At 41.4% G+C, this 12665-nt stretch overlaps 1 protein-coding gene across 1 annotated transcript; it reads right to left on the reverse strand.

Moving 5' to 3' along the window:
• Positions 1-12: 12 nt before the first annotated feature.
• On the reverse strand, positions 13-10819 carry cdc5l (CDC5 cell division cycle 5-like (S. pombe)). The gene is made up of 19 exons (XM_085369612.1): positions 10617-10819; positions 10041-10144; positions 9709-9870; positions 9445-9572; positions 9094-9193; positions 8830-8956; positions 8633-8724; positions 8263-8407; positions 7952-8143; positions 6773-6921; positions 6195-6366; positions 5758-5922; positions 5600-5680; positions 5180-5431; positions 4977-5084; positions 1137-1226; positions 907-1038; positions 693-773; positions 13-426 (listed from the first exon to the last, which is right to left on the reverse strand). Exons 1-19 carry the CDS (start codon positions 10659-10661, stop codon positions 313-315), a joined length of 2439 nt encoding a protein of 812 aa, XP_085225738.1. The 5' UTR covers positions 10662-10819; the 3' UTR covers positions 13-312.
• Positions 10820-12665: the final 1846 nt, after the last annotated feature.

Consider the following 12665-nt stretch of genomic DNA (forward strand, 5'->3'; position numbering starts at 1 on the left):
CCGGTGTCAGATTCATGGTTTATTGATTTTTACAGACCCAAGGTAGTTTTCTTAAAATACATTAAACTTTACTGTTTGCTGCACTTGATAAAAATCTACCCCAGTGATACTAAGTTATGTTGAAAAGAAACTTTATTGGTCACTAATACAGAAACACAAAGGACCACTGAGCATGCTGAAAACTCAGCCTGTGACATCTTAACAACATGAGCACATGGAGGGCTTATCTGTAGGATTTGCTGCGGGAAATTAAAAGGTTCAACACTCGCGGCAGCGGTCAGTTCGACGTCGATGTCTCTGTGATGAGTTTGCTCAGTATTTCTGAGCACTGTTGAGCAGCGACTCCCTCTCCATCAGCAGCTCTCCATATCTCTGCTGAAGTTCTTTCTCTCTCTCCATCTGCCTCTCCACGTCCTCCCGCAGAGCCTGAAACACAAGTTGAACACTTGTAAACACCAGCGAGATGTGTTAACTAGCTTTTTTTTTTAATAACCTCAGTTACACCGCTGCTTTTAAACTGGATAATTTTAACCCCACTTTTTATTTGGGTGGGCGTGTAGTGCTGTAAGTGGTCTGTGATTGAATTTCTAACATTCAAAGTGTTAAAGTTACTAACTTTGTGTGACCAATGGAACAAAAGCAAGGAGACACCTTGCAATGTGATACACAGGTTTGTGTGTGTAATGTCTTACCTCTTGGCGCCTGGGAATGGCTGTGTCTTCTTGTTTCTTCAGTTGAGTGAAGGTCTGGAGCTCTGTGGCTGCCTGCTCCACCTGGTGGACACATTATGAATAACATGATTGTTATAGAAACTATGACACTGACTTGCACACTGTTTCAGGCGCCATAATAATTTACAGCCTGTGACAACACAACCTGTCAGTCCAATGAAAATGTGTTCAGTACCTGTTCCCAGAGTTCGCTGTGCTGCTTCAGGAGACCCAGCGCTCTGGACTGAAATCCTCCAAGCAGGATTTTCAGTTTCTTCTCCAGTTTAGCTGCTCTCCTGGCCTCTGCTGTCATGTGACCACGGTTCACCTATAGGGTCCACAAATACAGAGATGTCAGTGTTTAGACCAGAGCTCAAAAAGATGAAAGAGTCAAGTTTGAGAGCTTTTTTTTGTGTGCATTCTCACATCTAGCTTTTTCTCCAGGCTTTCAATACGGTCTTTCTTTGATGCCAGGTTTGCTCTGGTGTACCTGTTCTGAGTAGGCAGATACAGCACCTGTGCAGACGCAGATAATATGAACAGTTTCAACAACAGACAAAAATTTAATTGGTACCAATATCGTGAGATCACGAGTACAACAGTTTCCCCACATACCGTAAAGAAGTGTATGTAATGCATATTGTTAAAGGTGGCACACAGCAAGCCTACTCTGCTTTAGATGCATCCTCACTAGAGCAGGGCGATATGGCCAAAAATATTTATCACGATATATATTTGAAAATTTGCGATAACGATATAACCGACGATATAATTGATGTGAGACAAAATACAACTCCACAACATTACTAGCGCAAAAAGACAACCTTCCATTTATTTTCACTTAAACAAGAAGCTGGTTTTTATGTACATTAAAGCTTTATAAAAATGTAACAGTGCAAATGCAAATTCCTTGCTGAAAGTTTAACCAAAAGGCATTTCCAGTAGAAATGGGCTGACATATCCTGAGCATAACCATGTATAATATCCACTGAAGTTAAAAAGAGGTGCTTTGCAACATTAAACTGCAGTGTGCAGTACGCATTTTTCGGACCATAAGGTGCACGGGATTATAAGGCACATTAAGCGAAACAAAGCAGTCAGATAAATCAAACTTTATTAAACTCATTCTTCTTGCTTCCTCCACTTCTGTACCATTGATTCATTAATGTTGAATTCTCTGGCAGCTGCTCTATTCCCATGTTGTTGCAGTATATTAATGACTAACCTCGTATTGTGGATGGATTATCTCAGTTGTTCTCCTGACTGAAGTTTGGTCCGTTTACAGCATCCTGCCATGCGATTGCATTTGTTTCTAACCATGAAGAACCTTCACGTTAACTTTTATAAGTGGAAAAGTGTTAGTGTTCGTCTTCCAGCTTCACTGTTTATGTTATGCTAACATAGCTGTGTCGCTAGCGATCACGTAGCACATCATTATATACCAGCTAGCCCAACTTCAGTAACCCTACAAACGTCACTGCTGTTTAGTTTCCTGTCTTCATTTATGTTGGAAGTGATAGCAGAGCTGTACGTTTGATTTTTTTTCAGAAATCTCTCAGTCAGAACATGCAATATCGTGCTTAGGTAACTAGCGAAACTAGCGAGCTAACTTCCGCTAGCTTCCTGCTAACTTCTAACTCCGTTAAATGTAATTACTTTTGTTTTCATGGATGCCTGGAAGTTAAACTTTATAGTTACACCTGGTAAAGCAGCAATGCTGATCGTTTTATTAAAGATGAAAGAATTTAGCCAGTTTTTAACTCTAAGTGATGCTGCAGTGTTGTTTGACCTGAAGTATACGGAGTTTAGGACCCAGATTACTCCCAGATTTAAGAGCATCTTAGTCCGACAAATACGACAATAACGGCCGCTTGCATGTTCTGCAAAAAAATGTGCTTTGTTGTGTATCTGACGGACAAACACCAAACCAGTTCCACATCACGGAAGTTGCACCATTTTTACAAACCAATTCTGGTTCATCTGTTTCACTCAACAATCGGCCATGTGCGTATGAAAACAAAGGCACTGCGCATGCGCGTTTTACTCCCATTCTATCGCGATATTTCATTTTCCTATCGTTGCCTAACATTATACCGGTATTACCGTGAACGGTATAATATGGCCCAGCCCTAATCCTCACTGCTGTATATTCTTCCTTTGGTTTAGGTGAGGGTGTTACTTTAGTAGAGCTTGGACTGCTCAAGTATAGCATGAAAACAAATTGTTATTACCCCAATTTGCTAAAACGCATATTATTCCAGTGGGGAGGTGGGGGGGGTGAAAAACAGAAGATACAGAATCACACAAGGCCCAGACTAGTGTTTTAGATCACAGTGAACTTGCACACCTCAGGAAACTCACTTCAAAACACTTAAGCTTCGGGGAGAATGATCGAGAGTCAACACCTCAGCTGTGTGCCATCAAAGGCAGACTGGGTGTGTAATAACTACCGTATTTTCACGACCATAAGGCGCACTGTGCTAAAAGGCGCAGTCTCAGTTATGTGTGCCCTTACTGTATTTAACACACACATAAGGCGCACTGGACCATAGGGCGCATACAAGTACCGTATGCGTATTTAAAAATAAAGCGGGAGCAAACCTGAGTTCGGTACCTTACTCACATTTTTATTACCAGTAATCGTCATCATCAACAACACACAAGCATACAAGTGTGCATATTTAACAATAAAGCAGGAGCAAAACAAAGTTTGGTACTCACATTTTTATCATCAATCAAACCCATCGAAGTCCTCATCCTCTGTGTCTGAATTGAACAGCTGCGCTAAATCTCCATCAAACATGCCAGGTTCACTTTCTTCACTGTCAGAGTCACTTTCCGTGCCGTGCGGCTCCTCGGAAATGATGCCGGCTTTTGCGAAAGCTCGAACAACAGTGCCAGCAGACATGTTAGCCCAAGCATCTACAATCCATTCGCAAATTGTGGCGTAACTCGCCCGGCGCTGCCTTCCACTCTTAGTGAAACTGTGGTCTCCATCGGTCATCCATCGCTCCCAGGCCGCTCGCAGCCTTACTTTGAACGGGCGGTTCACACCGATGTCCAGCGGTTGGAGTTCCTTTGTCAGGCCTCCCGGAATGACAGCAAGCTCACAGTTAATTTGTTTCATTAGTTTTTTCACATCGGCTGTGAGATGGGCACGCATAGAGTCACAGATTAAGAGCGATGGTGATGCGTGGAAAAAACCACCTGGTCTCCTTACATACACCTCCCTCAGCCACTCTTTCATCATTTCCTCATCCATCCAGCCCTTTTCATTTGCCTTAATGATGATTCCTGCTGGAAACTTCTCTTTAGGCAAAGTCTTTCTCTTAAAAATCACCATAGGCGGCAGCTTCTGTCCATTAGCATGGCAGTCAAGCACAACAGTAAAAGAAGACTTTTCGTGCCCCGTTGTGCGTATCGCTACCGTGCTGGTCCCCTTCTTCTCCACAGTGTGACTCACCGGGATGTCAAAAGTGAGCGGGACCTCGTCCATGTTTGTGATGTGGCTGGGCTGGATGTTTTTGTCGCCGATGTGTTTGCTGCAGTAGGAGCGGAAGATGGCCAGCTTTTCCTTATAATCCGCTGGAAGTTGCTGCGCTACCGTAGTCCTGGTCCGGATGGAAAAATGGCACCGTTTCATAAAAAGTGAAAGTGAAACTGCTTTTAGCCGAATGGTGACCGTCGAAACGCTTCTCCCGCTCGTTCTTTGCTCGATGATCCACCGCTCGAGTCTTTCCTCCAACTCGGGCCACCTCGCCTTATGTCCGCGGAAACTCAGCTGCGTTTTCTTGACCTGCCGGAGCTTGTTTTCCAGCTTCCTCCATTTGCGAACCATCGATTCGTTAATCTTAAATTCTCTCGCCGCTGCTCGATTTCCATGTTCCTCCGCGTAGCTGATGGCCTTCAGTTTAAACTGTGCTTCATAAGCGTGTCTCCTTGCCATTTTCAGGGTTGCGCCCACACTTCACCCTTTAGCGTTCTCATGGTGTTCTCTACTACGTCCTCCTTACAACACACAGGGCGCACTGCGCTATAGGGCGCGCCGTACTTTTTGAAGAAAATCTAAGACTTTTAAGTGCGCCTTATGGTCGTGAAAATACGGTAGTTGGGTTAGACTGCACTACACTCCATCCATGTGTATTTCTACACACTAGAAGCTTCTAATTTAGAAATATGACAAATATACTGACCAAAAGGTGGTAACAAATCTCTACACCTGTTTATGCTTCTCTGACTTCTCATTTTTGGTCCATGGGTGCTCACCTGTCCGTAGCATTCCTCCCACACCTGGCTGTAAGCCTCCATGCTGAGGTCACCGTGACCCATACCTCCCTTCACCACCTCCATTTCTGCTGCCAGGACTAACTTTGCCTGTTTGTTGACACACAGGTAAACAGAATTACTGAGTGTAAACAGTGTAAGGGACTTCTTTTTTTAAAGCAGAGACATCAGTGCTGCCGGGTTACCTGTTCCATCTCCTCTGTGCTAATTGGCTTGTAGGAGGTTTTTTCCAGGTAAGCAATATGTGACGCGTTGTTAGACGTAGACGTGGGGCCTCGGATTTTGCCGCGCTGCAGCTGATTGGCAGCATTGGCTGAAGGGTGATGCAAGCAGTCAAAATGCAGCATGGTGATCATTTCCTGTTTGATGAGCTCTTCGGCCTGCTGGAGGTCAGAGAGTGGCTCCATGGAGGCGGGACGGAGAACAGACTCGTTTACCTGCAGACACGGAGGATCATAAGCACAACTGGATCCTTTTAATGCCAGCTAAAGTAGACGAAATTAGTTTTTTCTTTGCTCGCTTTGATTTCTGAAAGATTTGGTGATTACATTCAAATACACATTTTCCTGCATTTTATTTAAATTATTTTAATGTTGTAATTTTACCTCAGTAGGTCTGGGGAGACTCCTCTGAACAGGAGTGTGCCGCAATTTCAACTCCTTCTCTCTTTCAGCGTCTCGTTGAGCCTGGAAAATGGCATAATGGATATATCTTATTCAAACTACGTGTGTGTGTGTGTGTGTGTGTGTGTGTGTACACGCACCTGCTTGCGTGCTTCTACATCTGCAGAGTCTTCTATGAATCCCGTCTCAGCCTCGGTTTCTTCGAGTTCTTTCTCAGCGTTTTCAGGAAGAACGATCTCAAAGTCGTTCTTAGGAACAGGAAGTGACATCAGACCCTGTCGCAGGTGCTGCAAGCTTTCCCTTTGCTGTGAAGAGAAGAACAGCAGGTAATTCATTCTGTGGTGTGTTGTTTGTTTCTTAACACACAAACTGTGCATCTGCTGCCAAAACATAAAACTAATTGTTTAAAGTTGTGATTTTTTTCATTGTATTTAATTTTTATTCAAGACACAAAAACAGAAAACTTGGAACTTTTCTGCAACATTCAGGATTTGTGGCACGTTACACAGATTCTTAACCGATCATTACAAATCTGTTTGTTGTGCATTCACATATGTATTAGTGTTTTTTATTTTACCGTGTGTTTAGCATATGCAGGGTCAGCCAGTTGTTCCTCTGTGTTAATATTCAGTTTGTCTCTCAGTGGTGTACGGCCGGGAGTTAAACCTGGAGTCCCTCCCACACGTGGAGTCATCGCACCTCCGACTTGAGGTGTCATGCCATCTGACCCCTGACCTGGACCAGGAGTTCTGTTGTAGTTGAAATACACAAAATTATTGGAATTAGTAAACTGTATAGGAACAAGTATAGAAACAAGTCTAGGAAATCCTTTCTCTTTGGTGAAAATGGTTGAGTTGTGACATGGAATAGTGCACCACACATTCAACAAATGCAGCTCAACAAATCTGACACAGCATTTGAGGCTTGAGTACTAAATGGTAACACATGTCTCTTTAAGATTCTTTGTTCACACTGTTTACAAAATGTAAAAGGATAATAGCATCTGGTTTTTTGTTAGAGCCTTGACAAAGACCACTTTTGTGTTTATTACATCTTAACTTGATGCAGAGAGTAAATTTAAAAAAAGAATTCAGAACTCTATTTACGTGACAGAGAGTAAACCTTATGCTATGTGACGGATTAAAGGTTTCTTACCTGAATGGTGTACTGAGAACAGTGTTGGGCGTTTGTATCTGTTGGCGCTGAGGCGTCACTCCACTGAAATCGCTCTCATGCAGCGGGGTGTTGAGGCCTCCCTTCAGAGGGGTGTCGATGTTAGTCAGAGCCATCAGGTTCTGAGCTTCCTGAAAATACAGACACACACACACACAGATGGTAAAAATTAATTTACAGATAAATACTAAAAACAAAAAGAAAGGAATTTAGTATAATTTCAATTTAATTTAATTTTACATTAGTATAGGAGAAACATGCTCTCTCTTTCTAGTCAGTACTTTTGCTGCAGCATTTGGGATTAACTGAAGGCTTTTCAGGGAGTTTTTAGGACATCCTGATAATAATGAATCACAGCAGTCCAGCCTGGAAGTAATAAATGCATTACCTAGTTATTCAGCGTCACTCTGAGACAGGATATTTCTAAATACATTAAGACATTAGGCAAGTGGACGAAAGGAGTCCTACATATTTGTGTTATATGTGCATTGAAGGACATTTCCTGGTCAAAAATGACTTCAAGGTTCCTCACAGTGTTGCTGGAGGACAAAGTTATGCCATCCAGAGTAAGAATCTAGTTACCCACCATATTTCTAGATTTTTAGAGCCAAGTACAATTACCTCTTTCATCTGAATTTAGAAGCAGGAAATTGGTATCAACTTTGTAAAGTTACATTTTTACTGACAACGATATTCCTTAATGTATACATAAATGCAAATACATAAATGATGCAAAACGATTGGTGGCCAAGTGATCAACACATAATATGTACATGCATTTTTAAGCACTATCCTGTCTCTACTAACTTAAGTTTATTATTATCTGGATTGGCAATAACTGATCAAACAGCAGACTATAAGGTATTTTTCTGATGTAACTTGTATGACAAAACAAATTTCCCACGTGTGGGACTAATAAAGGTTATCTTATCTTATCTTATCTTATCTTATGACATTCAAATGTGCAGACAGGACTGTGATTTCACATTGGCCCTCTAATTTTGATTGACTTTATTCTTTATTCATGAGGGACAATTTAGCTTAGCATCGCTGTAATTACATGGATCAATTAATATAAAATATCACAGATATGCAGAAATCACACATATGAGATTAAACAAAACATATGTGAGACATTTTGCTTTTGAGTGTCTTTATTACCTGCATGATTCTGTCCTGAGCAGCAGGGGTTCGTGGGGTCCGTAGCCCTGTTGCCATGGTATTGGTGACACTGTATTCTGAGAGGAGGGTGGAGGAGGCGGAGTTAGCGCTTTCACTCTCCTCGGCAGCTTGACGGGCGACCTCACTGGCGACACCCAATTTGACAACTTCCTCCAACTCAGCATCACTGATCTGTGAAGAAAGGCAAATTAAAAAACTGAATGTACTACCTGTTATCAATATAACAAGTACATTATATTGATATATAAAATCAAGAAGTAATAACAAAAGAAACAAAACAAAGTGGTTACCTGTGGTGCGGGTAACACTAGTTTGGAACGTTTTTTGGTAAACTCAGCTACTCCGCTGGTCTGCAGGATGGCAGATGGCAAGTCACTCTCCTTCTTCTTCTTTATCTTCTGTTTATCTTTCTTCCTCTCCCTCTCTTCAGTCTCACTATAAAAAAAAAAAAAAAAAACACAATAGGGCTTATGAATGGATGAAGACAAAAAAAAAATGTCGAACACATTTTGATCCTTATTATTTATATTATATAACATTAGCGTGACAATCTCACGCCTTCGCTGGGAGAAGCCAAGAACCAAGGAAAATATTCAAGTGACATAAACAAGGAGCTTGTTAGCATACAGAAAAGCACCAGAAGTTTAAAGTTATACTAACTTGCGTAATTCTCCATCCAAATGCTGCTGTCTGAGCCTCTTGAAATTAGGCTCCTGAGCATCATACTGCTCCATGCTGGTGTCATAGAAACCCTTAAAGTAAACAAAAGACAACAATTAGTACTGTAAGATTAAGTTAATCTCACTGCTGATGTTGTGGGTTATTTTTAAGGATACAACACATAAAGCTGTGGTTACCGGTGCAGGTTTCTTTTCAAAAGGGATTTCAGCATTATAGTCTACTCCTCTCTTCTTCTTTCTCTTCTTCTGAACATCGATTCCTGCTGCTCTCAGCTCTCTGCGTTTCTGCAGAGCAGCCAGCCGTCTACAGTATGACATCAGGAAAAAATAGTCAAATATGATCATTTTATTATTACATGTCAACTGCTCTGTAAGAGGTCCAGTTATGGACCTCTAAGACAGCTTGTCTTAGAGCAATTGTAAAAACATTATTAGCTGAACCTGGCTTCCTCCAGCTGTTTCTCTCTGGCCTTCCTCTTGGCTTTCTTGCCCTGAGTGTTGGCCAAACGAGCCCTGGCCTCTGAAAGCATCTCCAACTCATCTAGAGACCGATGAAGAGAGACAGACACACAACACATTGGTTAGTTACCACATGTGACTGTGTTATGATTAAACTTATTTTTAAACTCTCACATGACTCGACTGAAAGTACAAAGTAGAAAGGAAATTTTTTAAATAATTAAATATAAAAATGTACAAGACAACTAGGAAGCAAATCCATTCTTAATATCAGGATACATTCTTTTGTTGGCTCAAATAAATCTGACAGCATCTGACAGTGTGTTTTTGTACCTTCATCCATATCCACAGGGTCAGGTCTGGCAGGTTTTGTTTCAGGATTGGGATCAATTTCTCCTGGTTTCAACTTTCTGGGGTCATCTCCCACTTCCTCCTCATTGTCTCTTTGAGCTGCTTTGTCCCTGAATAAAACACAAAATACATCTCAATTACAAATCGACAGTGATTAGCAACAATGAATGCTCCTGAACATACAAGGTGAAAAGCCACAGAATTACAAATCATAGTGAATAAATGTGTCCTTAGAGATAAACATACAGCAGGTATTCGTAGTGTTCCAGACACTGAGCAGCAGTCCTTCCTATGATAGGAGCAATGGTCCTCCACTGGGTGGGCATCAGCTTGGCCAAGTGAAGCAGCTTCTCCTCCTCTTCTCTGGACCATTCTGTTTTCTTGATACTGGGGTCCAACCACTCGTACCTACAGACAGAAACAAAGCCAGAGGAGAAGGTCTTTATTTCACTCTTCATAAAGAGAGATTTGAAAGCTAAAAAAAAAATCACAGACAGAAGAAACAACCATCAATGTATATAGACGTTTAATTAATCTCATGTTTTTGACACATCACACATCTCTGACTCAAAACTCACCATCGGGCTTTACACTGTTTGGCAGACTTTCGGTGCAGCAGGGAGGCGATACGGGACCACTGGTTTTTCCCATATTTCATTACAGCTGCCTTGAGGATCTCATCCTGAATAAAAAATTTTTTTAAAAAGGAACAGACGTCCATAAATTAAATGGATGTACTGAATGACAAATGATTTATAAAGACTAAACATGTCAAAATCTTTTATCCTCAATCCGCAGAGGGCTGATTAATTTTCATCCCAGTGCTGAACTACAATTATATTATCCCCTATCTTTTGCTCACTTATAAACTTTTATGAAGTCTTGTGGTTTATTATTTTGGCCATCTAGACTGCCAAATATTCGCTAACTGTAAACATATATGTTTAAGTGCAAATTAAAAAGCTGCGTTCATGCAACTCAACACAAGCACGAAATAAAGTATTAAACACAGCTGGTGATAATTTAAATGAACTTAAAATGTCACACGGGATAAATTTGTTAAGTGAGTAGCTAGCTTTATGCTAACTCGAGACCACAGGTTTGCTTTCGGAGGTTAGCATCATGCTAACCAAGCTAGCCATGTAAACACGTACCTCAGTGTTGCGCCAGACGCCTCCTTTAATCATAATTCGCGGCATCTTGGCGGCTTCGTTGTATCTCCTCCTTCAGTGAAATGCTATAAGTGATTCTTATCCAGTTGTGGTGTTTTGTAGCTTAAGATTCAAACAAAACAAAAATCCAACTACAGAACAAGCGCTGCGAGGGAAAAGGCGACATGCACCATACCGGAAACTCAGAACGGGTCCACCAACTGAATTGTGGGTAATGTCGTCGACGAGTAATGACGAAAATCGATGACAGTTTCCTTTACCCCTCCTACCCCGTCCCCCTCTTTCGGAACTTGATTAAACAGACAAAGTCTATGAAAAGCACACACCATAGCATTAATACATGTTAAAAAATAACATGAGATACATCTGAACATTTAAACATAAATAACTTGTCGGAAAAAATAATTCATTTTAAAAAACACCGTTGGAAAACACATCCTCTGTGTATACACATTTTCATTTAACGAGAGCATATCTATTATTCCATATTGGCGTTACATGTAGCGTGAAAATATGTTTCTCAACCAGTTTCGAATAGATAGGAACCATCCATCCATCCATCCATCCATCCATTTGCTTCCGCTTATCCTTTTCAGGGTCGCGGGGGGCGCTGGAGCCCATCCCAGCTGTCATAGGGCGAGAGGCGGGGTACACCCTGGACAGGTCGCTAGTCTGTCGCAGGGCTAGATAGGAACCATTGATATGTAAGTTCCTGAATTAAATCAGAATAAAAAGTCTATTCCTCCTAAATTTTGAAATAAAAAAACAAATAAAGTTTGTTAAACCAAAAATAATGATCTACTATTAAGGAAGGGTTTTAACCATTTTAACTTTAAAACACCAACACTAGATGGCATCTGTCATTATGTCATTCAAGGTTATCAGGCAATCAAAAGAAATGTGCAGGATGGTCAGCAGAGTACAGCTGAGACACAAGGTCTGATGCAGTGTCCTGCTGACTAGGTGAGTGGATGAATAAATACAGAGCTGCTTGCTGTCTGGAACTCAAAGTCCCACAGGACTTTACCTCTGTTGTTGTCAGTCACCTGTGGTGGTGTCTCCCATAGTCACAAAGGCACAGATGTTCCTCACCACTTGGTTGTGCCTCTCAGTGCATGCGGTCTCAGTTTGCATCTTACAGTCTGGCAACATGTGTTTGATAGTCTGCAGGGCACACTTTGCACAGTTTGCAACTTGGGTCCTGTCATGTATGGTAGACTCATGCCTCTTTGGAAGCAGTACTTATGGCCTCTTCTTCTGCTGCCATGATCAGAATTTCTGTGCTGTGCTTTAAGCAGGCCTTTTCAAGCCACTTCTTGGCTTCAGGCATTTCCTCTATCAGTCAACAGCACATCACATGTAAAAGCTTGGTATTCTATGGCAGTTCCTTTTCCTGTTCTGTATATATACATGAAACAAATATTCTCTGAACACAAAAGCTAAATATGAACCTCCTCACCATTCCTTGTTGAGCTGTGTTGAGTGTTGCAGAATTCATCTTGGTGTATCCACCTGCCTTTGGGAGAAACCTGATTGACTCACTCTCACCTATGACTAAAATCCATTTCAGATCCTAGCTTCCAAAATCTGTAACTGCAGCAATAACTACCACAGAGACACCAGTTCTATTTAGGAATGCGTCTACGTTATGTTATTAAAGTGAATGTAGTGTATTTATTTTCCTTTATTTATATTTCTTTTCATGAGATATTCTACTTTCTCAGTGTTCTCATCTTCTGGCCTGTGGTCTGTTTCCATATTCTAAATAAACACCCAGATACTTGGAGCGCTGATGTTTTTATTCAACTCGGTCTCTGAAGTACATATTTACCGATTTCACACAAATGATACGAGGCTACATGTATGTTCTTCACACATTAGCACAACACGGAAAACACTTACAACAACATGACAGTAGACATGCACAAAACAAGGCAGTGACAGGAGTCACCACTGGTGGCTTACTGTGCCGAACCACCACTGGCCTGAACACAAAGAGCCAACCAATCACAATGGGTGATTTCTCTGATT

The sequence above is a fragment of the Diplotaxodon limnothrissa genome, linkage group LG13 (genome assembly GCF_057381915.1).
Source record: "Diplotaxodon limnothrissa isolate DT_005_m linkage group LG13, D_limnothrissa_male_GT1.1, whole genome shotgun sequence".
Classification (NCBI taxonomy): domain Eukaryota; kingdom Metazoa; phylum Chordata; class Actinopteri; order Cichliformes; family Cichlidae; genus Diplotaxodon; species Diplotaxodon limnothrissa.

Coding starts and splice junctions, on each gene's coding strand:
- cdc5l (XM_085369612.1), bottom strand. CDS start 10,661: ATGCCGCGAATTATGATTAAAGGAGGCGTCTGGCGCAACACTGAG. Junction 10,145..10,616: donor GCGTCTGGCGCAACACTGAG/GTACGTGTTTAC, acceptor TTTTTTATTCAG/GATGAGATCCTCAAGGCAGC. Junction 9,871..10,040: donor AAACAGTGTAAAGCCCGATG/GTGAGTTTTGAG, acceptor TTCTGTCTGTAG/GTACGAGTGGTTGGACCCCA.